The 26,355-nt window shown below is 38.2% G+C and overlaps 2 protein-coding genes across 2 annotated transcripts; both read right to left on the bottom strand.

Moving 5' to 3' along the window:
- Nucleotides 1-8,658: 8,658 nt before the first annotated feature.
- Nucleotides 8,659-15,974, bottom strand: LOC124104495 (toll-like receptor 11). The gene is made up of 2 exons (XM_046461470.2): nucleotides 15,611-15,974; nucleotides 8,659-12,524 (listed from the first exon to the last, which is right to left on the bottom strand). Exon 2 carries the CDS (start codon nucleotides 12,517-12,519, stop codon nucleotides 9,742-9,744), a length of 2,778 nt encoding a protein of 925 aa, XP_046317426.1. The 5' UTR covers nucleotides 12,520-12,524; nucleotides 15,611-15,974; the 3' UTR covers nucleotides 8,659-9,741.
- Nucleotides 15,975-20,727: 4,753 nt separating this feature from the next.
- On the bottom strand, nucleotides 20,728-22,067 carry LOC124104520 (olfactory receptor 11H12-like). The gene has a single exon (XM_046461513.2). It carries the CDS (start codon nucleotides 22,038-22,040, stop codon nucleotides 21,093-21,095), a length of 948 nt encoding a protein of 315 aa, XP_046317469.1. The 5' UTR covers nucleotides 22,041-22,067; the 3' UTR covers nucleotides 20,728-21,092.
- Between the last annotated feature and the right edge of the window lie 4,288 nt (nucleotides 22,068-26,355).

Genomic DNA, 26,355 nt, shown 5'->3' with positions numbered 1-26,355 from the left:
ATAAAATAAACGTCCAACCTAAGTTAATCAAAAGGGATAAAGAAAGACACTATATACTGTTAAAAGGAACCATCCACCAACAAGACATAACAATTATCAATATGTATGCATCAAATAATGGTGCTGCAACGTACATAAAACAAACTCTCCTCAAGTTCAAGATTCAAATAGACCACAACACAATAATTAAGGGTGACTTCAACACACCGCTCTCTCCATTAGACAGATCCTCCAGACAAAAGCTGAATAAAGAAACTATAGAACTCAATAAAACAATCAATAACCTAGACTTAACTGACATATATAGAATATATCAACCATCATCAAGTGGATACAAGTTCTTCTCAGCAGCACATGGATCTTACTCAAAGATAGACCATATACTATGCCATAGGGCAACTCTTAGTAAATATAAAGGTGTGGAGATAATACCATGTACCTTATCTGATCATAATGGAATGAAACTGGAAATCAATGATTAAAAAAGGAAGGAAAAATCCTGCATCACCTGGAAAATGAACAATATGTTACTGAATGATCAATGGGTTACAGAGGACATAAAGGAGGAAATCAAAAAATTCTTAGAGATAAACGACAATACAGACACAACATACTGGAATCTATGGGACACAATTAAAGCAGTTTTAAGAGGGAAATTCATTTCCTGGAGTTCATTCCTCAAAAAAAGAAAAAAAAACAACAAATAAATGAACTCACACTTCATCTCAAAACCCTAGAAAAGGAAGAGCAAAACAACAGCAAATGTAGTAGAAGACAAGAAATAATTAAAATCAGAACGGAAATCAACGAAATTGAAACAAAAAGAAAACCACTGAAAAAATTGATAAAACTAAAAGTTGGTTCTTCGAAAAAATAAATAAGATCGACAGACCCTTAGCCAAGCTAACGAAGAGAAGAAGAGAGAGAATTCAAATTCCTAACATACGGGATGAAAAAGGCAATATCACAACAGACACTACAGAAATACAGAAGATAATTAGAAAGTATTTTGAAACTCTATATTCCAATAAAATAGAAGACAGTGAAGATATCGATAAATTTCTTAAGTCATATGATCTGCCCAGATTAAGTCAGGAAGACACACACAATTTAAACAGACCAATAACAAAGGAAGAAATAGAAGAAGCCATCAAAAGACTACCAACCAAGAAAAGCCCTGGACTGGATGGGTATACAGTGGAGTTTTACAAAATCTTCAAAGAAGAATTAATACCAATACTTTTCAAGCTATTTCAAGAAATAGAAAAAGAAGGAGCTCTTCCAAATTCATTCTATGAGGCCAACATCACCCTGATCCTGAAACCAGACAAAGACACTTCAAAGAAAGAAAACTACAGACCAATATCTCTAATGAACTTAGATGCAAAAATTCTCAATAAAATCCTGGCGAATCGAATACAAAAGCATATCAAAAAAATTGTGCACCATGATCAAGTAGGATTCATCCCTGGGATGCAAGGCTGGTTCAATATACGGAAATCAATAAATGTTATTCACCACATCAATAGACTTAAAGATAAGAACCATATGATCATCTTGATAGATGCAGAAAAGCATTCGACAAAGTACAGCATCCCTTTATGTTCAAAACTCTAGAAAAACTAGGGATAACAGGAACTTACCTCAACATTGTAAAAGCTATATATGCTAAGCCTCAGGCTAGCATCATTCTAAATGGAGAAAAACTGAAGGCATTCCCTCTAAAATCTGGAACAAGACAGGGATGCCCTCTCTCACCACTTCTATTCAATTTAGTTCTTGAAATACTAGCCAGAGCAATTAGACAGACAAAAGAAATTAAAGGCATAAAAATAGGAAAAGAAGAACTTAAATTATCACTATTTGTGGATGATATGATAATATATCTAATAGACCCAAAAGGGTCTACAAAGAAACTGCTAGAGTTAATAAATGAATTCAGCAAAGTGGCAGGATATAAAATCAACACGCATAAATCAAAGGCATTCCTGTATATCAGTGACAAATCTTCTGAAATGGAAATGAGGAAAACCACTCCATTCACAATACCCTCAAAAAATAAAATACTTGGGAATCAACCTAACAAAAGAGGTGAAAGATTTATACAATGAAAACTACAGAACCCTAAAGAGAGAGATAGAAGAAGATCTTAGAAGATGGAAAAATATACCCTGTTCATGGATAGGCAGAACTAACATCATCAAAATGGCGATATTACCCAAAGTTCTCTACAGGTTTAATGCGATGCCAATCAAAATCCCAACCGCATTTCTTGTAGAAATAGATAAAGCAATCATGAAATTCATATGGAAAAACAAAAGACCCAGAATAGCAAAAGCAATTCTAAGCAGGAAGTGTGAATCTGGAGGTATAGTGATACCAGATTTCAAACTGTACTACAGAGCAATAGTAACAAAAACAGCATGGTACTGGTACCAAAACAGGCAGGTGGACCAATGGTACAGAATAGAGGACACAGAGACCAATCCACAAAATTACAACTTTCTTATATTTGATAAAAGGGTTAAAAGCATGCAATGGAGGAAGGATAGCATCTTCAACAAATGGTTCTGGGAAAACTGGAAATCCATATGCAACAAAATGAAGCTGAATCCCTTTCTCTCGCCATGCACAAAAGTTAACTCAAAATGGATCAAAGAGCTTGATATCAAATCAGAGACTCTGCACCTGATAGAAGAAAAATTTGGCTTTGATCTACATATTGTGGGGTCGGGCTCCAAATTCCTTAATAGGATGCCCATAGCCCAAGAGTTAATAACAAGAATAAACAAATGGGACTTACTTAAACTAAAAAGTTTTTTCTCAGCAAGAGAAACAATAAGAGAGGTAAATAGGGAGCCTACATCCTGGGAACAAATTTTTACCCCTCACACTGCAGATAGAGCCCTAATATCCAGAATATACAAAGAACTCAAAAAATTAAACAATAAGATAACAAATAACCCAATCAACAAATGGGCCAAGGACCTGAACAGACACTTCTCAGAGGAGGACATACAGTCAATCAACAAGTACATGAAAAAATGCTCACCATCTCTAGCAGTCAGAGAAATGCAAATCAAAACCACCCTAAGATACCATCTCACTCCAGTAAGAGTGGCAGCCATTATGAAGTCAAACAACAATAAGTGCTGGCGAGGATGTGGGCTAAAGTGTACACTTGTACATTGCTGGTGGGACTGCAAATTGGTGCGGCCAATTTGGAAAGCAGTATGAAGATTCCTGGGAAAGCTGGGAATGGAACCACCATTTGACCCAGCTATCGCCCTTCTCGGACTATTCCCTGAGGACCTTAAAAGAGCATACTATAGGGATACTGCCACATCAATGATCATAGCAGCACAATTCACAATAGCTAGACTGTGAAACCAACCTAGATGCCCTTCAATAGATGAATGGATAAAAAAAATGTGGCATTTATACACAACGGAGTATTACGCAGCACTAAAAAATGACAAAATCATGGAATTTGCAGGGAAATGGATGGCATTAGAGCAGATTATGCTAAGTGAAGCTAGCCAATCCCTAAAAAACAAATGTCAAATGTCTTCTTTGATATAAGGAGAGCAACTAAGAAAAGAGCAGGGAGGAAGAGCATGAGGAAAAGATTAACATTAAACAGAGACGAGTGGGGGGAGGGAAAGGGAGAGAGAAGGGAAATTGTATGGAAATGGAAGGAGACCCTCAATGTTACACAAAATTACATATAAGAGGTTGTGAGGGGAAATGGGGGGAAAAACAAAGGAGAGAATCGAACAACAGCAGATGAGGTAGAGAGGGAAGATGGTAGGGGAGGGGAGGGGGGATAGTATGGGATAGGAAAGGTAGCAGAATACAACAGTCACTAATATGGCATTATATAAAAATGTGAATGTGTAACCGATGTGATTCTGCAATTTGTATTTGGGGTAAAAATGGGAGTTCATAACCCACTTGAATCAAATGTATGAAAGATGATATGTCATGAACTTTGTAATGTTTTGAACAACCAATAAAAAAAGTTTTCTTTTTAAGTTTTAAAACCTTGAACCTTAAAAAAATGTGTATATAATAAAGCTCACTAAGTACAACTTCTTTCTTCTTCCTAAAGATCTTCTAAGTACAACTTCTTTCTTCTTCCTAAAGTAACCACCAACCTTATCATAAAGGTATAGGGGAGATCAGTTGGAGTAGAAGAAGATTGAGAGGGAGAGAGGAGAGATGGGTAAGAAAAATAAAAGAAGAATGAAATTGACAAAATTACACTATGTGCATGTATAAATATACCACAGTGAATTCCACCTTTACATTTGTTTATAAAGCACCAAATAAATGAATGAGTGAAAGGAAGACCAGTAGGGTAGAAGAAGGGGAATAGGAGAAGACAGGAGAGAGAAATGGGGAGCACCAGGGAGTGTAATGGAGAAAATTAAATTCCGTTCATGTATGAGTTTGTTAAATTGAAATCAACTATTACATTTAAGTAAGGTGCACTAATAAAAGCAAAGGAAAAAAAAAACTATCATCTTCTGTAAATTTGTATGTTTTAGAAATATGCATTAATGAAATGATATATGTGCATAGTATCTGGAATCTTTCACTCATACATTTCTGATATTTATCTGTGCATGTTCATATATTAAAGTAAAATGACACTTCATGGATTTTCATCACTGTATAATATTTCTTTACCTTTGAACTTTTGTATAACTATAGTTCATTGATTTTCATGGCCGTTTAATATTCTTTTGAATGCTTATACCACAAAAATAGATCTATTGCTGATGGGACATTTGGGTTATTTTCAGTTTTGAATTGCTATGGAAAATGCCACTGTGAATAATATGCATATATTTAAGCATATGCTTTCAAGAATTTATGTTGTATATATATAAAGTTTCAGGATCCTAGAGAATGCATGTGTTCAACTTTAACAGATAACCTGCTAGAAATTATTTTAAAAATATTTACTCCAAGGTACACTTCCATGAGTAATACATGATAATTCCCATTATTATATATCTTTTCCCAGTTCTTTATTATTTCAGTTTTTAAAACAAAAAATATTTCAGAATATATGTAGCCATATCTCATTGCAGTTTTAATTTGGATTTTCTTTATAACTAATATGTTTGAGCACATTTTCTTATATTTGTTTATTGTTTGGATGTATTCTTTTTCAGAAATGATTTTTCAGAATCTTGCCTGTTTTTCTTTTTATTGAGATCATATTATTACTTTAAAACTTTAAAAAATGTATTCTGAAGGCTCTGTTTTCTCTGCTCCAGGATGTCCAGGTTTCTCTACCCTTGGTCTCTGCCACTCTTGACCTGCAGGTGTGCAGAGATCTACAGAGAAAACCTCAGGACATCTTGCAAGCTGGGAAATGAAATCCAGGAAGTAGAGATTTCAAGATGACTGAATAGAGGCATCTAGCCTTCCCCTCCTCTCTACAAAGGAGAATCAAAGCAACACATGTATGGCCTCATTTTGAGGTGAGTGTTCATGGGAGACTACTGGAGATCAGCGAGAGAGAGACTGGGAGCTTGTAAGACACAGAGACAAATGAAAATGGCATAGTGAGAGAAACAAAATATTCCAGCACCTGTCTTCCCAGCTCCAAATCTGGGGTGGGGGAATGTCACCTCTTCAGGGGTAAGGGTGAAAGAGATTGTCCCAGAAAGCTCCTTAAGTACAGATACTGGCGATGTTAGCTGTTGGAAAATTTTGTTGCTGTAATAGGCCTACAGCCTAAACAGATAATAGGCCTGAAATTCACACAGCAATCTGGCTTGGAAGACATCCTCTCCCACTCTACCTGGTATGGTAGCCAGGAGCTATCTGGAGAAAGGACCTATTGTCTGAATTTGGACTGCTCTATGGGTCTGAAGCCCCTGCATATGCCTATCTCTGGGTCTCAACAGATATTCCACTCCATTGGGTCAGTGGATACCTGCCTAACAAGCCTGACTAAGCCCATCAGAGTGACTCTGACCAGCCTTGTTGGGGGCCCTGCACTGTAGGGGATTGGTATTGGGACATAGGAGCGGTTGGGAAGCATTGCCTTAAAGAAACAGGAGATGAGGGATCTTGCCCTCTGAGATCAGAGGTGTGGCCAGTCTCATGCAGGTTCATGTTTGCGCCAAGACTGAAGGTAGTAGCAGTTCTCTTTGCTCCTTCCTCCTGCCCTGTGCACAGGTACCTGCTACTAACAGGGTGGGGAAGGAATATCATGGTTCCCTGACTGCTCCCCACAGGAATGTGCTGAGGGGAACTTGAGCAACACTGTGGGAGCATAGCCAAAAGAGGTATACAGCGAAAGTTTGCCTAGCTCTGGCTACATCCTGATACCTCTTGTGGGCATTTCAATTGAAGGAGTCAGGAAGAGAAAACCCTTAGCAGTCACCCTGTTCCTGGGTACACAAGGCCCTGAGAGAATTTTGCCTGCCTTAGTCATGTTTAGCTCCCATTTGCTTCCTGGTGGGACCTGCAGCTTAAAGATTCAGAAAAGCCCCCATAGTTGTCCCGACTCCAGGCATGCAAGGCTAGAGGGTCCAAGGTTCTGCTCCTGGGTTGGCACTCTAATAGTAGCAACAGAGGGAGCACTACAGGTCCTGCTGCTGCCACACCAATTGCTGGCTGCCACACACCTTGACTGACCACACACTGCTGTTAGGACTGTGTGTGAGCAACACAGAGAGGGTGCTTGGTTCCTGTCACCACCTCTTCTCACGAAGTGCTTGGGCATGCACCTCTGTCTGACCAGAGTCCTAGTGCTTCAGACCCCTCAGTGTTTCAGAAACACAACTGGTTCAGTCATTGCCAGAAATCCTTACAAGTAACAGAGCCAACATCAGCAGTTCCAGAGGAAACACATCACCAAGTAGGTGTCAGCACTCCTATTGGAGGAGTAGCCAAACATTGTGCACCCTACACTCTCTGTTTTGTACAGCTCAGCTGCTAGAGTGTCCTACAGAGACCGTGGTCTCTGACATATAACACATTGTCCCCAAATTCACTTACAACAGTCAAGGAAGCTACAGGGAGATGACACTATGATGCCCAGTTGGAAATAAAGCCAACACTGCATAACAAACAGACAACCCAAGACACGTCTTTAGGAGAAAGCTGCTGACTAAGAAAGCCATCCCATGAAAGTGGTAGAGATATCTGAGTTACCAAATTCTGCAGATCTCAATGTAGGAACATAAGGGATATAAAAACATCAAGATAATGTGACACCTCTGAAAGATTATGATGCTTTAACATTAGACTCCAAAGAAATTTGAGCGAATGAAATGCCTGATAAAAAATTTCAATTATTATAAAAAAGCTCAATGAGATACAAGAGAATACACTGTCAAATACTGAAGTTAAATTGGGAAGACAAAGTGTATATACACAACGGTATATCATTAGATTATAAAGAAGAATGAAATCCTGGCATTTGCAGCAAAATTGATTGAACTGGAGGAGGTTATCTAAAATGAAATAAGCCAGACAGAAAAAGGCAAGTACCACATGCACTCTCCCATATATGGAAAGCAACTGAAATTGATCTGAAAGTAGAAGAGTGATTAGTAGAAACTGGGGAGGGTATTGGAGTGAGAGTGGGTGGTGAGGCTGGAATAAAAGTGGTTGGACATAATCGACACATGTACATATGTGGAAATATCACACAGAATGCTACTAATATATATAATTAATGTGTTAATAAAAATATATTTTAGACATAAGCCTTTTGTCAGTTACATCTATTACAGATGTTTTCTCCTATCTGTGTGGATTGATTTTCCATTCTCATTTTTCTTACCTTTATTTATTTATTTTTTTACCTTTATTTTATTTATTTATTTTTATGTGTTGCTGAGGATTGAACTGAATGCCTTTCATGTGCTAGGAAAGCACTTTACCACTGAGCCACAACTCCAGCCCCTCAATTTTATTTATTTATAATTTTTAAAAAAAATTTTTTTTGTGTGTTGATGGATCTTTTTTGTTTTATTTATTTATATGTGGTGCTGAGAATTGAACCCAGTGCCTCATGCATGCTAGGCAAGTGCTGTACCACTGATCCACAACCCCAGACCTTAATTTTATTTTAATAAACAGAAATTTTAAATTTTAATTCTTCTGATTTATTAGTCCAGTTCATTTATAATTATTATTTTTTGCTTATTTCAAAGTCATGAAAACATTTTACTTTATTTTCCAGAAAGTTTAATATCTCACTTTCCACATTTAAAATCTGCAATCTGCCTTGGCTCTACTTTCTGTGTGTGGTATGAAGTTGTGGTTAAATTTTACTTTTTCATATAGAAATCCATTTGACCTTTCATATATATATATTTTAGATGGAAAAGACCTTCTTTTACCTCCACTAAGAAGTTCCTTTATCATAAACTAAAGGTATGTGTGTACATGAGTTGGTTTCTGGAATCCTTGTTTGATAATATCTGGCTTTTTGTACTTATTGTATCAGTAGCACATTCTCTAAATTAGTATAGCTTTATAATGAGTTTAGATATCTGGTAGTAAAGGACACAGTTGTGCCAACAGAAAGTAGATTGTTAAACTAATTAGTCTATACTAAGTTGTTTTTTCATTTTTGAAAGATAATTTATTTTATTTTTACTATTACAAAAGTAACACGTTTATTTCAGAAAAAAAAATGGAGAGCAGAAAAGGATTAGAAGTTTAAATTATTCATAGGGCTTTTACCAGGGCCATTTTTAAAATTTTACATTTCTAGTCTCTTTCTGTCTTCATATTTCATACATTAAATACAGAAGCAATTATTTTCATATTTGGAATTATAGCACACACGATTTGCCAATGTTTTTTATTTGATATTATATTTTGGTTCTCTTCCCATAGCACTAAATATCCTTGGAGCATGATTCTTAATGAATGCAGGATATTCCATCTTTCATCATTGTACTTTATCCTTCTGTTTCAGGGCACTTATTTTATGCAGTTTCTGAGAATATGAGAAAAAATTCATATAAATAGATATGTGTGTTATTTTGACCAGGTTTACCCCATTTTTGCCTATTTTAACTTGGTGGCAAGGTCAGATGTCATTGGTTAGAAGTAAGTGGAAATAGTGGAGAGCAGAGTACTGGATTGTGACTTAGAGCAACACTAGATCCAAACTTTTTGATACAGGAACTGTAATAGAACAGAAAGCCACTTAACTTCATTTATTTAGATTCCTCATGTGTACTATGGGGTAAAAACCATCATTCATAAAATCCTGTCATTGGGAGAACCTCAGGAATTAGGAGAACTGAATTTGTTGGACCTTTGGTAAGTCACATGCATGATTTCAATTTAGCTTCAGAACACTGACAGATACCCATAGATTCTTGTCCCATTCCTCTGGAATAGTATAGCTTTTTAACAAATGAGTGAACATCTTGCTTTTAACAGAGGCAGAATGAATTTATTTTGAAAAACACACATGAGATTCTAAAATCAATTTTTTGTGTATTTGCTTTTTGAGGGATATTTTGTGCTGTGAAAGGCCTAGCCGGTATCATAACTGTCCTATGAATGAATATCTTATTTCTAGTACTTTAAAATGTTTTCTCACTAGAAATTGCTATCTTCATTTGTATCATTTTAATAGATTTGAAGTAAGTATCACCTCAGACCCCCTGGTCAAGCCTGCCCTCAGACCACATGATGGCATCCAGGTCACTGCTAAGATATTCCTGTATGGTTAGATCTCTCAAACCCTTAATCATCTCTTTCTTGTCCAGCTTTCCTTAGCCTTTTCCGAAGTTGCTCACAGAAAACATCCCACTCCACTCTCCCTTGAGGCAAATCAAAATAGTCCTCTTTTTGAAGCCACCTGGTGAGTCGGTGATAGCCGCAGAGCTTCCGCGGATCAATAGGCTCCAGAAACAGCAGCAGGAGGCAAGCTGTTCCAGGTCTGGCCACCAAGTGATAGGTGGCAAGCCTTAACTCCAGATGGCACCGGGGACTCCCCAGGGCTTTGTTGCTGAGTACACAGAGGATGGCCCTGCAGTTCTCCATGCTGGCAACCAGGGCATCCATCCTGTCCTGCCCAACCCCAAAGTCCCTCTCTGGCAGGCACAGCCTCAAGCCCTCACCTGCTGGAGGAGACTTCTCCAGTGTAGGAACCAGTTCTTCCAGCACCCAGTCTTGGTCCTGCTCACAGTAGGATATAAAGACATCATAGTGGAATTGGCTTCTGGGGCCACGCCCACATAGTTTCCACCACCACACATGAAAAAGAGTCCGGAGGTGGTGAAGCCAGGACCATTTGGGGCAGCCAAGGAGTACAAGGATAGTGAACAGAAGCACCATAGTCAAGCTGGCAAGAAAGCCCTGAAACTCAAGATCATGTGCACACTGATGAGAAAGGAAGGAGAGCAGTGGAGTCTTGGAGTAGTCAGAAGCATTGGCCATGCAGATGGATTTCTCCAGCCCATACACAAAGGTGTTGGGGGCCTGTGTTGCCCAAGGCCCCACCCAGGAGCTTTCACACTGGCAGGTGAAGGTGACATCTGAGAAATAAACATATTGAGGCATCTGGGGGATTAACTCCTGAAGGCTGCTGTCTAACCCCAGCATCCATTCAGAGTTGAACAGCAGTAGCTGCAGGTGGTCCAAGTCCTTGAAACTAGACATGGAGAGGTTCCCAAGATTCAGGTGGCTCAATGCCAGCACCTGTAACTGAGTCACTTCCTGCAGTACCAGCTCCAGCTTCGTTGACCTTGACTCATAGTGGAAATTCAGATCTCCGAGCTCGAGCACTCGAAGCTTGGGCATCCCAGATAGTTCCAGGTTTTCTGTACTCCCATAATCAGACCAGAAGTGCAGGTGCTCCAGGACAGGAAACTGAGGGAAGGATCTCTGAGACCGTTGACCTGAGAAACCAAAGAAACTTACGCCTCGAAGAGTGAGATGACGCAGGGAAGGAAAATGAACTGAGGTGTTGTATGGAGACAGTACCACGTTGGAAGTTTGTAAGATCAGCTTCTCCAGGAACAAGAAGGGCTCTTCATTGAAGTTATTAAACCAGATACCTGTTTCTGCCCATATCTCTAAGCTGAGCAGAGCTGGAGGCCAGGGAGGATAGAGGTCCAGCATCTGAAGTGAACCCAGCTGCAGATGGCTCAGCCTCTGGGGACCCTGGAGCTCCTTGCCTGGGATATGACTTAAATAGGTGCCCAGCAGGTTCAGTGAGGTGAGAGCAGGGAGAAAGGAGAGCCAGCCTGGTTTTAGCACCTTAATTTTGTTCCAGCTCAGGTCTAGTGTCTTCAGCTGCTTTAGTCCCTCCAGGCTCTCACTGGATAAGTTGGAGATGTTGTTGCCACTCAGCCACAGCTCCTCGAGTTGAGGAATAAAGGAGAAGGCTCCATAGGGCAGAACACATAACTCATTGTTGGACAGATCTAGCACTCTCAAGTTTGTGCTAACCAGCCCATCTGGGAGCACCAAGGTTGGACCCAGCTTCTTCATGGATAGGTTGAGACTTTGAAGCTGGGGCAGGGCATTTAGAAACTTTATGGGAAGCAATTTCAGGCCATTGCTGTAAAGGCTGAGATGTTCTAAGGAACGGCAGCTTGAGAGATCTCCATCCTCTATGTTTTGGATTCGATTTCTCCCAAGGTCAAGTGCTCGAAGCTCAAAATAGCCTGACACATTCCCAGGCAGTTTTTCCATACCTGTACCCACAAGGGACAGAAAGTCCAGATGGAGCAGTCCTGAGCCTAAAAGACCTAATGCATTTAATGGGGTGCCATCCAATCTCAGGGAATGGAGCTGGAGGCCATTCAAGGCTCTGACACCTGCCTGGTTCAGCTTCAGGTTGTAAGACAAATCCAACACCTCTAGGAAGGAAGACCATGATCTGGGGCTGGCTGTAGGAGAAAAACTAAGCACAAGGTTTGAGAAGAGCACTTGTAGCTCCTGCAGCTCCATCAAACAGCTGTGCCCCAGGGTTAGATGCCTAAGGCTGATTGGCAACTGGATGTTCTGGCTATAATTCAGGCAGTAGCCTTGAAAGGAAAGACTACTGAGGAATGTGAGAGGCACCAGGGCATCTGGAGGGAGAAATAGACTCAAGCAACAGGGAGCATGATGCTCAAAGGAAAGGTACTGCAGCCGATTCAATCCTTGAAAGGCCTCAGATGTAATCTTGAGGGTGCCCAGCTGTAGCCTCAAAAGCTGTAGGAAGGAGAAGTGACCAAATGCATTAGCTGGCAGGACAGGAACCATGCCCTGGAGGCAAAGTGCCTGTATATCCTGGGGCACTGCTCTCAGGGTCTGTGTCAGGTCTGTAACATTGGAGCATGATGCAAAAGTATGCAGCCCTGGGGCCAAGGGACAAAATGGGATGTAGAAGGAGAGATTTGACAATAGGGAGCTATCTGCTATGGTACAGTCAGGGACAGTCCATGCCTGGCTCTTGAGATCACAATCCATCAAGTCCAGCAGTAAGAGAGGGAGGACTGCAGAGACCAGACGTCTTTCCATCTTTGACATTGCTTCTAGGATAAGAGGAGAAAGAATAAGAGTGTCAAATCCTACAGTAATGGATAACACTAGTCTCAGACCCTTCTAATACACAGAGCATCCTTGGGATTTTGAAGACATATTGAAGAAAAATATATGATATGAATTAGACATTTGATCAAGTAGGAAACTCAAATTATGCTCATTCATGTGTTACTCCACGCAAGGGAACAGAAACCCAGAGACGGAAGCAAAAAAAAAAAAAAAAAAAGTCAGAATCTGTGGTAGATCCAGGGGAGAAACTGATAACACTTCCCTATCTTCCTGCTGGGGATGATTAGCTCAGGTTACTAAGTCCTTTGGAGGGGAGCCCTCAACCATGAATGCGTTCATTCCAAGACAAGGCAGCAAATTTAACTGTCCACTACAGAGTGGACTGAAAGAGGAAAAAGTGGTGATGATTCAAACATAAAAGGACATTAATATACACTCTTATTTAATCTGAAACTATGTGGTGTATGTGGGCCCACTGTCTTATTTTACTTACAAGGCAGTTGACTGTCAAAGAAGCCAAGTTACTTGGCCACGATTGAAGAAATAGAATGCAGGCAGGACTAAGGAAACATTCCAAATGAATTCTACTGAAGAGTTTTTGGAAAGTAGTCCCAAAAGCTACCTCAGGCAAAATATTCAAAAAAGCAGGTGAAATAAGCAGGGTAAGAAGTTGAAAAAGTAATTAAAGAAACCATAGTCTTAATACTTTTGTGTTCAGAACACAATGCTGAAATTGGGGTAACAGGGACAAGGACTGACTGTGCTAAAAGCAGTGACCCTTTACTTAGACTTGCAGATACCCCATGGATAACTGAAAGCAGCATAAAGCTTGACATCCCTGCCTTCAGTTTATTACCTTAAACTGTGAGTCAGGCCTCTGCTGGGCTCTGCAGGTAGGCTTGTTGATCATTTAAGGAGTGCTCATCTAATAACTAGGTAAACTTAGCCTTAAGTTTACCTAGTTTATCTTGTCCAGCTTCAAGACTGATGTAAGATTTGTATCATCATATTTAAGACCTTTGGAGTGGGGCCTAGAAGTCTGCAGTCATTGTTCTGTGCAATGGAGCCTTGCAGGCACATCAACCCAGGATAAGACTGCTCCCCTAAGCAGGAGCCATCATCTAAGGGGAACTGAATCATGCCCTTCCAGGATCAGAAGCCTTCCAGATAAACATCCTTAGCAACAAGTGGAAATTGCCCCTTCCAAGTGATAAAGAGCTTCTTCAGAGCCATGTTGTAGAATAAGAGCTGAGAAAATTATCAACAAGACCACACTTTAACCAAAACAGCTTAACTATGTAGACTTCTTGCCGACTGCTCCATTTCTTCCTCTATTGAAACCTACAGCTCATGTCATCAACCTGAAGTTGGGGCTGAGATGCTGGATCTCACTTTGCCTTCCCAGTATGATCATATTGATTAAAGTTCTTTTCCTTCTTTTTACTGTTATCTTTTCTCTTTGTTTTTTGGGGTGAGTGGTCAGACCAGTTTTCTTGGGGCCTTTAGAGTCAGACCTCTGTCCTAGGACTCTGGTAACCATAGAAGTTTTCATTGACCCTTTTCTCAGTTTACTTATTTCTCTTTTATGGTTAAGGCTCAGACTGACCATTATGAAATGAGTAGTAATCACACATTTCCTGTTTAGGACCCTGAAAGAATGAAACTAGGCAGGAGAGCAAACTGGTGCTCTGGGCATGAGCCATAGCAGTTAGGCACAAGTGAAGGGCATTGATCTCCTAAGAGTGTAACTGACACCCAAAGGAGGATTTTGTATTGAAAACATGAACTTCTCCATCTTTCCCTTAAGCTCTCATGACAATGATTTGCCTAAGTGGGATTGAAAACCTGGCTCTCCAGCACTGCTGCTGCCTCTCCTCCAGAAATACCCTTTCAGTTGCTAGAGCATCGTAGTCACAGCTCCTCAGACTTCAGCAAGAAGCTCAGAGGAGGCCTGAGAGGAGGCCTGGGAATCTTCGTCTGGATGACTCAGCCTTATAGTTTATGGCATTTGCTACCCTTGATGCCCTGTCCTTATCTTTCCATGGTGGTTCCCTACATTTTTGAAAGATGTTTCTTGAACCTTGATAAGTCACATAGCATGTCCTGTTAGTTTGGGGCTTTTGCCGGGTTTCTGTTCTCGCGACTAAAAGGCTCAGGGATCACTCCAGTTGAACTGGGCTAACTGGGCTGCATGAAATAACCACACAAGAGACACAAATACCTTTTTCTTTGGGGTCACTGTGATGGGTGACCTTAAGGGTCCGCAGGAAGAGAGAGAGAGAGAGAGAGAGAGAGAGAGAGAGAGAGCATTCACTGACCCATTTTATTGAGGAGAAGCTATTCAAATGAGGCAAGGGGTCAGGTTTCAGGGGCCTGAGTCTATCTTCATGATGTCCACTGTCAGCAGGTTGACTGACATCTGGTAGGCCACACCCAAGGGCACAGTAAGAGAAGGGGACACACACAAGGCAATTCCATGGAAGATTCTATCCTAAACAGGGCAATGGGTTGTATTACAAAGGGACAGGTGAGTGTAGCTTCACCCATGGGGCTGTAGCAAGACACACCCATGCATGAGACACCGACCCTCCAGCCCAAGAAGGGTGGGGAAAGCTCTGCCACATTTCTGTGACTAAGTGCCTCAGCACCCAACCGGGGAGTGTGACTCAGTCACTTGCAAGGTTGGTCTCCCACAGGCTTTCCCTCTCTATTCTAATATGTAGGGAGATTTTAGGGGCTAGACTATCTCTCAGGCCAAAGAGACACAATGGCCTTGGGACATTTAGAATTCTGAGCTGCTGAGTACTCTTTTTTCCTCAGGAGATCAGGTTTAATGGTATTGACCTCTGGCATACTTATATCTATCCTCCATAAATGACAGTTCCTCATTTGGCCAGTTAAATTGTAGCAAAACTTTTCCAAACATTCCCCTTAAGCTCTCCTGGGCCCTTTCTACCTCCTGCTGCTGGCTTCCCCAGAAGAGAGACAAGTTCTTCCTTTAGGGGCTAATCTCTTTCTTCCCTGTCAGTTCTACCAATTGCTCTTCTATCTTGTCCACAAAACTCACCTGGCACAAGGGCAATAGCAAGTTTATCTCTGAGCACAGGAAATTGGGGTCAGCAGAAACAAGGAGCTGAAACTCCTCAGGAAGGATTCTTTCTCATCTTCTCCTGCAGCAAAGGAGAAAAGACCTTTTCTCCTGCAATTCTTTTCTCCACAAGGGCCTCTGTTGGGTCACACATCAGTATGACACTCCTGTTAATAGCTACAGGGTGGGAAGTTCCAGAGAGAGAGGTGATTGCTTTGTGAACCTCTTGACTTCTCTCATACTGTATCATTTTCTCTTCCTTTTCTCTTCTCATGACCTTTTCTATTTCATGGTTTCCTCTTTCCTCTTCTGTTTGGAGATTTCAGTTCTCACTTTATATCATATCCTCCTGAAATGTGAAAGGACAAGTCCTCTTTTATTTTCCAGGAGCGCTTTCCTCCTTGATATAACAGTGACCTACCAACTCCATTATCTCTAACCTCCCCACCCATGCTCCTAATAGTCTTTTCTTTTCCACAGTTTTTATTGGTGCCTTATATGATGGAATTTGTTACATATTCATACATGTACACAATATAATTTGGCCAATATCACTACCCAGCAAGACTTAAAGCAGGAGGATTAAAGAGGGACACACAACGTTATTGGAGGGAACTTGACTTTGCCACTGAGGTTGGAAGTGCAGAGTAAAAGAAGGGAAAGGCTGATTTCTCTCCAAATGGTAGGATCTTCTTTTCCAGAGCATTTGAGCCATGGGGAAATTTCTGGGAAGAAAGTCATAAAATCATAACTAAGTGTTGATTATTTAATATCCCAATACGAGAAAGACCCCCAGATTTAGATTCATATCTCCTTTGATTTGAGTGAAACAAATTTTGATATTATTTTGCTTCTGCTCTTATAATAACAATGTCTGTTGCAAGTTTGATTTTGTAGATATTTGAATAGTTTTCTCATCTCTTTTTTCATGCATTCAGTTTTCAAATACCATGTGAAGGATTTTTGTTCTATTGAAAATTAGGAAACAAAGTTAAGTTTATTTTTCCACACATATTTATGAGTTTTTACTACAAAATCTTAAACTCCAGAAAATAATTTTTTTTGCTGATTAAAATTTTGTCTTTGAAATCTTTCCTATTAAACTTGTTTATCTTGTTGTTTATTTGTATATGAAGATTTATGTGGGGCTGGGGTTGTGGCTCCATGGTAGAGTGCTTGCCTCACACATGTGAGGCACTGGGTTCCATCTTCAGCACCACATAAAAATAAAAGCAACAAAATAAAGGTATTTGTCCACCTGCAACTAAAAAAATAAAAAAAAGATTTATGTAAGTAAAATATCAACCTCCTAAAGTAAGACTTCTAAGAAAAGAAGCCACTTCTAAACTTTTATCATTATATTTCTTATTTTGTGCCTAATACAATCTCAATTTTATTCTGATAACAATGTGCCTAGTTTAAGAAACTAAATGGTGCAGCGTCTCTTGTTTATAGGAGTCGTTACTTGACACACTTATGTGAAGGCAATAACACAAGTAGGTCACAGGTTTGCCTCTTTTTGCTGACTGAAGCTTTTGCTGTCATCTTCAGATAATAAGGTGGCCTTGAGAAAGGAAACATATATTAAGAAGGATTCCTGAAAACTGCAGAAGAGCCAGGGTGCCCAATGGTGTCTTAGAACTGCTATCTCCAGGTTGCCATGGACCTCTTAGAAGTATTAATAAGACAGAGGTGAGGGGGGAGAAAGCAGACATCTAACCACTATGTCTTGTTACTTGAGCTTCTATTCTAGGTAGTTCAATCTAAGCTTAATGCACATGATAATTCTGGGTCATTGGACAGAAGCTGAGTTTCCTTTTTGTTTCTAACACTTCGGTGGGTAATAAGTGGAGTAGCTGCAATATTTGATAAAAAGTTATTATTTATTCCTTAATAATTATTACTTAATAAAAAGTTAGTATTATTCCACAATAATTACTATTTATTAAGTAATACAGTTCCTTAAATCCTGGATTCTTCTTTGGAGATAGTTGAATTTTCATTAAAAAAATGGATCTGTTTTTATTAAGATGATTAAATGTATATTTTGACAAATAAATGACTTATTTGAAAGGGGTGATGATTTAAGATATATTGTTATAAAAAACCACAGATAAATAGTGGGTAGGTATACAAAGCATAATTATTTAAACTTTTAATGAAAACTGGTGCTTATGCTAGTGATAAGCATGGGGCTCAGGGCAGAGACAGATATAGATAGAAGTTCCTGGGGAAAACATTCCTGTTTGGGAAGTTTCATTAGCGATTCATGTGACTGCATGGTATTTCCCTCCATTGTTTTTCTTTACTTCTCTTCCAAGCATTTAGAATGAAAATTGCAAAGTCAGAGTTTGCAGCCACAGATTCCTTATCCCTGTACAGAAAGAGCTGACTCTGAGAGAAATACAGTTACTAGGGTCCTAAATGTCCACTTCTCTACAAAACGCCCACATGGAAAAGTCTCTGAGAAGCTCTGCAAAGATAACATTATAAAGGTTATCCTAGCTGCAGCAGTATTTATTTCTTATGCACAGAGTAGCAGGGAAGCTTAGGTAGGTGGTGTCTAAAAGCATTGCTCGAAGTTATGTATTCATTCCTAGATATTAGTTTTCTAAGTTCCACACCCAAATTAGAAGTAACATACATTTTTATCATGGAAAATTTAGACAGATGTTAACATAAAAGAGGAAATAAACAATCTAAGTTACCCACATCATGACTCTATGTAAAATTATATAATAACGTTTCACGGTCTTCCTTTTTCACTCAATACATATTTTACATATTAAATATTTTCATATAATTTGTGTAGTTTTTCTCCCAAAATAGCTGAGAAGAAATTCCTTTGTGTTATCCTACACTCATTTGTCCTTCATAAATCCTGCTCTTTGGTCAGCATGGCCACATCGTGCTGAAGGCAGACACAGAGGACTCAGCCATAGTTCCTAGGAGTGGACACATGGTACAGCAGAAAGGTGACTGAACTCCTAGTCAGAACTAATTCCTTCACTTACTGAACATGACCTTCGACGATGTATTTGCTTTCTTTGAGTCTCATTTATAAAATAAATATGGAAATATCTACCCTACTTAAGTGACAGAAACTGCAAAATTTAACTGAGCATCTATGTGAAAGTGTTTTATAAATGCAAAGGGTTTTAAAATGAAAAACATGAATAATATTAATTGAAATTGATTCCATACACAATATGTATAATATGGTATTCTGATTCATCTCATTTATTCATCTCAGCCACTCTCTGACATATTATTATTAGCTCTATTTTTTTTTTTGATTAAACAATTCAAGGCAAAAAAGCCAAATAATTTAGATTTGAAATCAACCTACGTGATTCCAATGTGCTGGCCCTTTCCTTCTTTAGTGGTAGAGAGTGTGGTCGTAGCTAATAAACTCATGATTCAAATTTAAAAGTAAAAAATGCTGACTGTCTATTTTCATTTCCCTTGAGGAAACCACTAACCAGCACAGTTATTTTTAAATGTTACCCTATTGTGCTCTTTTGAAAGTCTAAAAGCTGAGGGGGGAAGAAATTTCTATCCTTTTTATTGCCATCCCTAATACTCTTTTTCTCTTCCCCTCTTTCTCTCTCAAGGATATAGTTTGGATTTGAAAAAATACAGCATGTTAATTTGTAGTGTAAATAATTTAGCATTATGGAAAGTACTGTGAACCAATCATAATATTTGGAATTATAAGACAAAACTGTTGAAAAGCTAGTGGCTGCATAAAGATATTAACTTAGTGATCAAAGACAAGGAATTGTGATATTATAGTGGAAATATTGCCAGTCGTTCTTCTTGACGTCTTTTCTGATCAAGCTCAGGAAATTAAATAATCACATTCCCTGGAAAAGGATGTAGAAATAGGAAACATCCCATGGGGCTGTATAAGTGAGAAATATATGTCAGTTTCTGTAGTAAGATTGAATGAGGAGTTTGACAACTTCTTATATCAAAGGAGCAAATATTTCTCCTTCTGAAATGTTCATGCCAAAATTTACAAACGCATTTCTGCCTTTTGAACTGAATAATCATCTCTTTTTCAAGATACTGTTTTAAGACAAAAAGCCCTAAAAGTAGAATTGCTAGATGCATATAATATTCCCATATCCTGAATTTTCTGGGACAGTTCTGTTTTGAATTAGACGATGAATCTTGATTTAAGTTGGCAAAATATTTTCATGGCAAATCTTTATGAAGATTTGATTGAGATATTATTTTATAACCAAAAAATAGGGGTAACTATAATGTCCAAAAGGAGAATTGGTAGTAAATGGAAAGAGGATATGGGAGTGTTCAGTAACCTGTACTAATTCTGTAAGAGATTATTTTGTGGTGGTGGTATTCATTTTTCTTACATTTCTCCTCCTAAAAATTACTTTTCTTACTCCTTTAAAAAAGAATTCTTAGTTCCTTGGAAGTAAAGCCCTCCTTCTAGGAAAATGTTCACCTCACCACATAAAAATTCACAACCCATATCATATTTGCTCAGTGGAATATTATGATTATTAAAAGCAATAACTATAAAATTTGCTATAATATGGAAACAAATTCCACATTATATTAAACAAAACACATATAAATAAAAATAGCTACATTATATTGAATTCTGGATGCTTTTCTCCTTTAAAATTTTTTCTTAATTTGTTTTCACAGTTTCAACAACAAATAACAATGAATAGTCATTTTTTTTTGGAGCTTTTGCAATTTATCCCCAAGTAAGTAATTTCCCTGTTTGATACTTAGGAGAAAATATTCTATTATCTAAAACTCAAAGGACCCATGAAGTTTTTGGTGATTCCTCATTTAGGTAAAAAATTAAGTGCCCAGGACACTGTATTTCTAATAATTCCAACTGATGTTGCTGTACATAAAATTAGAAGCTTCTCCTTAGAGGCTTAGAAAAAGGTAATATATAAATAAAACAGCATACATTTAGATATCATTAGGCTAGAATATTTTATTGTCCCATAAAAATTTTAATAAATCATTCAAGGGCTTATTTATCAGGAATGACCATATAATAAAGGCACATAGGGTAAGAACCACAATCAAGAAACTATATTTTCCTCCTTTTATTTATAATCAACTAACAAAACAAACCAAATGACATACTTATAATTTTATTTATCTCATAACTATAAATTTATATTATCAAATAGAACAGAAGAAGTTTTTTACTTATGAAAACTATCCAGAAAACACCCAACATGTACCTTCCTCAGTTAATATACACAAGTTCAAACAAGAAGCCACAGGCATCCATTTATCTATGTAATCTGGCCACTTTAATTCTACAAAGGGGCCTACAGATGTTTAATTTCATAGCTAATATAGTAAATATCACTATTCACATTTGTAGATATGGATAACTATATAATTCTTAATGCATCTTGTTTGACTATACTGACCTGATCATACAGAAACCATCCAATAGACCTCAGATTATGTTAGGAATCCCCATAATTTTCCTCATGGCTGCCTTTATTTCCTTATTTCGGAGGCTGTAGATGAGGGGGTTAAATAGTGGGGTCACCATAGCATAAAACAGTGTTGCAACTTTCTGCATCCCAGCAGAATGTCCCAGTCCTGGGCTCACATACATGACCATCAGAGAACCATAGAACAACGATACCACGGCCAAGTGAGACCCACAGGTGGAGAAGGCTTTATGTCTTCCAGAGGCTGAAGGCATACGTAGCACAGCTATCAGGACCAGAGTATAGGACCCAAGAATAAAGAAAAAGTTACCAAAGATAACTAATGAGCTTAAAGTGTAGCATAGCATTTGAGTTCCTGGGGCTGTGGCACACGCTAACGCAAAGAGTGGCCCTGGATCACACACAACATGGTCAATAGTGTTTGGTCCACAGAAAGGCATTTGAGAGATGAGGGCAATGGGAATTAAGAACCACAGAAACCCACAAACCCAGCAGATAATGACCAGTTTGATACAGGAATTCCCAGTCATGATATTAGGGTAGTGCAGGGGACGGCAGATAGCTAGATACCTATCAAAGGCCATGACAGTCAAAAGCAAGCATTCAGATGTACCCAATGAGAAAAAGAAATAGAACTGGAGGAAGCACCCAGCAAAGGAGATGGTTTTTTTCTCTGACAGGAAGTTGACCAACATCTTGGGGACAGTAGAAGAGACATACCAGATCTCTAGAAAGGAGAAATTCCCCAGGAACATGTACATGGGGGTGTGAAGTCGCTTGTCACACAACAGTGCACAAACAATGGTCCCATTCCCAGTTATGGTGAACACGTAGGTTGTAGTGAAGAGAGAGAAGAGGAAGATCTGAATCCTCCACTCACAAGAGAAACCTTGGAGTATAAATTCTCTTACAGAAGCAAAGTTGGACTCTGGCTCAGAGATATTCATTAGGTCGGTATCCTGCAAGATCAAGAGACATATTACTAATAGTTTAAAATGTGTCTCTTTTTTATGAGTAAAGAGACAAGAACAGACATGGATCATTTTAAAAAGAATTGTCAAAATATATCATACTTTAATTTTTTTCTTGGTTGTATACACTGATTTTTTAAAAAATACCAGTTTTCCACACAAAAACAAATGTTTGCCTGTTCTAAATTTCTTCCTATATGACCACAGTTGAACTAGATAAAATTAAACTCATTTTGTAAGTCCGTTATTTTGGGTCAGGAATGATCTATATAGTTTCTGGCAAACATGTAACACAAAAATTGACCCTTAATAAAAGTATTTGTTTCTTAGCCCAAATCCTACTTATAGTATAATATTTATAGTTCAGTTAAATATATTACTTAACTTTATTTAAATATGCAGAAATGAACATATTTTATAGTAAGTGAGTAGAAATCACCTTAAAGCCATTATGACTGAGTTTCCATGGTTGCTATTAGCTTGAGCACCATAAAACTGCAATTTTATAAAGTTACTTACCAATACTGACTTTTGATATTGTAATGTTGCAAGATCTTCTGAAGAAAAAGAGTCTGTAAGCTTTTGCCTGATCTTTCACTTTGTTTCATAGGCTGATAGATGTCCTATATTAACACAGCAATGTTATATTTATTTGGTCAATATGTGGAGAAGTTTGAAAAATAAGATCCAAGCATGAAACTTCCTTTTTAAATGTATTTTCTTTCCTCCCATAGAATATTGGGGTTGATTTTTCTCATATGCCTGTGTAAAACTAAAAATTTCTAATAAATAAGTCAAATATTTTCTTTTGTCATAAATTTCCTTCATCCCACATTTTATGAGAAAGATGTCAGGGATTTGTTACATGAGAAAAAAAAAACTTTAAAAAATATACAGGGATATTAGTCCTGAAAGTTGTTAGGGCTTATATTTTAGGCAAAACAAAATTTTCAAGAGTTTTTCCTTCCAGCCTTGTCTGCACACTGATGCTCTGGGAAGTCCTCAAGAGAAAGCTATATTTATTCGTCTTTTCATTATAGGTATCTCTTTTTAAAATACTGTAAACCAGAAGCATTAATAAATCAATTTTAAGAAATTATGGAATAAGAGGAGAATGACTTAGAGGTGTCACAACTTTTAGCAGTACCCCCAAAATGAAGCCATCACAGTTTTGATATGACCTAAATCTTAAAATGACTTATTTTATAATCACTAGATAATGACTTTTACTGCTGCACAAAAATTAAGAATGTGCTTTCTTTATCTCATATTCTCTTGGGACTTGGCCTCTGTAGCATTAGGGAAAAACTTCTCTTCCAAGCCAGTGGGTCTTTAAGAAGCTAATGATTACACATTCTTTGAGAAACCAGTAGAGATGGCAAACTTCTTTAAGGTACCATTGACTTACAAAGAGCATGACCATTTGGAATACAGAACCTAGAAACTTCCAGAAGACATAGTTTGAGGAAAAATGAGACACACAATACATTCCCAAATGTTCTGACATGAAGTTGAGAAACTATTCATAATCTCTGTTGTTCCATATACTGAAGGATACAGAACTCAATGAGATTTTTTTTTTAATAGCAGGGATTGAACCCAGGGGGTGCTTAATCACTGAGCCACATCCCCAGTCCCCCTTTTACTATGTTTTATTTATTTTATATTTTATTTAGAGACAGGGTCTCGCTAAGTTGCTTGGGGCCTTGCTAAATTGCTGAGGCTGGCTTTGAACTTGCAATCCTCCTGTGTAAGTCCCTGGGATTATAGGTATGTATTACGTGCCTGGCAAGAAAATGTTGAGTTACAAACATTGTAGGGTATTAAATGAAAATTTATAGGATTTTGAAAAAGCACTTAGCATGATAAGATTCTTTAGATATGAAAGGTAAGTAGAAGAAACATTAATATTTAAATTACTTGAATGGTTTCTCAGCATGAGAAAAGTATTTACTTCATTTTTTATTTTTATTGCTTTGATTGCTTCTGGTCATTACTGTTACAAACCCAATTTCTTCTTTTCTCTATATACAAATGTCCTGTGTAATATACTCTGTTCATATTCTGTTTTCCTTACTTAAAAAACCAATTCGGGGGGCTGGGGATGTGGCTCAAGCGGTAGCGCACTAGCCTGGCATGCGTGCGGCCCGGGTTCGATCCTCAGCACCACATACAAACAAAGATGTTGTGTCTGCCAAATACTAAAAAATAAATATTAAAAAATTCTCTCTCTCTCTACCTCTATCTCTCTCACTCTCTCTTTAAAAAAAACAAAACAATTCAGGAATAGATTCCCTTATAACCCACCACCCCCAATATTTCCTTGCTAACCCTCACTACCAAAATATTTATTTTGTCATTTGTCTTTTGTTCTGGGATTAGGATGCCTTTGTGTCAGACAATGACAATGAGGGTGGGGAAGTTAAATTAGAACCAAGTGCTTTGATGAGGGAAGGATGATAGGCGTTGCACAGAGGATTTTAGGACTGTGAAACTATTCTGTATGGTGCTATACTGGTGGATACATGCCATTACACATTTATCAAAACCCATACAATGTACAACACAAGAATAAACTCTAATGTAAACTATGAACTTTTGGGTTTTGGTGGTGGTGCATTGTGGCATATTCATACATGCAAAAAGTATTTAGTTTTATTAATTAGTGTCCCTTCCATTTCTACCTTATGTAATTCAAGGTTTACATAGTATGACTAAAACACCAGGTGGTAATGAATGCTTAGACCAAGTGGTATAAAATACCGAGGACATCAGCAATGCACACCCTAGGAACACTTGTTTCTGTACAAATCTGATGAAAATGAATAAAAATGTCCTCACTTTGACATTTTTAGGAAAAAATTATTTAGACCTTTATTACCTCTTACTCAATATACCTCACTCCCTAATAACTCTTCAAATGTAGCTTTGATCTTATTTATTTGCCTGCTCAAAAGCCATCAACAGACCTGGGCCCAGAAGAGCACGCCTGCCAACTCAGTGATTCAGGATGATGAGGTAGGAGGATCATTAGTTCAAGGCCAGCCTTAGTGATCCTGTCTAAAAATAAAAATAAAAAGGGGTGGGGATGTAGCTAAATGGCAAAGTGTCCCCCTGGGTTCAAGCCTCAGTACTTAAAAAAATACAATACAATAAAATGAAAATATAAAAACAGTGGTGTCATTATTCACAAAATAAAGTCCAAATTTCTTAATTCTCCATAATTGATTTATTACTCCATTTTTTTTTTTTACTTTTCTTGTGAGATGATATCTGATTGTAATTCTGGTTTGTATTTCCCTGATAATTAATTATGCCCAAGCTTTTTTTTTCATATAATTGCTGGCCATTTGTACATTTTCTTTTAAGAAATGCATATTCAGATTCCTTGCCCTTTTTTTAAAAAAAAACAACAACAAACAGGAATTGAACTCAGGAGCTCTCAAGTGACCCTGAGCCACATCCCCACCCCTATTTTGTATTTTATTAAGAGATAGGGTCTCACTGAGTGACTTAGCACCTTGCTTTTGCTGAGGCTGGCTTTGAACACACTGGGCTTGCTCATTTTTAAAACATCAGATTATTTGATATTTTTCTATTCCCACAGCCCTTATATGGCTTAGAAATATTCTTTCCCTTCCAGATGTTACCTCTTCCTTCTGTTGGTTTTCTTGCTATGCAGAAGCTTCTTAATTTCATTCAGTCTCACTTTGAAATGAGACAGGATTGAACTTCCTGTGATGGGTCCTGGAATGGTGAGGAAGCCGAATGCCTCCTTCCAACTCACTCCCACTGTAGAAACCGCTGGTCCAGGGGAATTGTCCATCTGTGATAACCACATTGGCTTGGGGGAGGGCTGATGTGGTCAGAGAACCTTCCTCTTTCCATGTCTTTTCTCAGCTCTGCAATGAAGAGGGTGTGTCTGTCAACCCTGAGTTCTGGGATATTCACAGGGGCATTCTTGACTGTGGATATTTGCTAGCTGGGTTTTTTAGAAGAGAGTGGAACCAAAGAACTTCTGTTCTTCCATCTTGTTGATGTTACTCTCATCCTTAACATTTATATTAAAATAAAAAGTGATTCACTCACCACCAATATAGTATTAGAACAATAGGATTTTGATGATATACTTGCCTTTATAGTTAGTTAGTATGTTTTCATGTTTGAAACTTGAAAAAAAAACTTGGCCATTTGAACTTGAAAAAACGTCTTTTAGTCACATGGAGGGGTAATAAAACTCCCATAGCTTTTGTTTCTTTACCGGTTTTCAGTATTTGAAGGTGATTTTGCC

Source organism: Marmota monax, unplaced genomic scaffold, assembly GCF_021218885.2.
Source record: "Marmota monax isolate L192 unplaced genomic scaffold, Marmota_monax_Labrador192_F-V1.1 WCK01_AAM20220418_F8-fsc00001, whole genome shotgun sequence".
NCBI classification, from domain to species: domain Eukaryota; kingdom Metazoa; phylum Chordata; class Mammalia; order Rodentia; family Sciuridae; genus Marmota; species Marmota monax.
Note: the sequence above shows the minus strand (reverse complement) of the source record. Positions and strands in the feature narration are given on the sequence as shown.

Coding starts and splice junctions, on each gene's coding strand:
- LOC124104495 (XM_046461470.2), bottom strand. CDS start 12,519: ATGTCAAAGATGGAAAGACGTCTGGTCTCTGCAGTCCTCCCTCTCTTA.
- LOC124104520 (XM_046461513.2), bottom strand. CDS start 22,040: ATGAATATCTCTGAGCCAGAGTCCAACTTTGCTTCTGTAAGAGAATTT.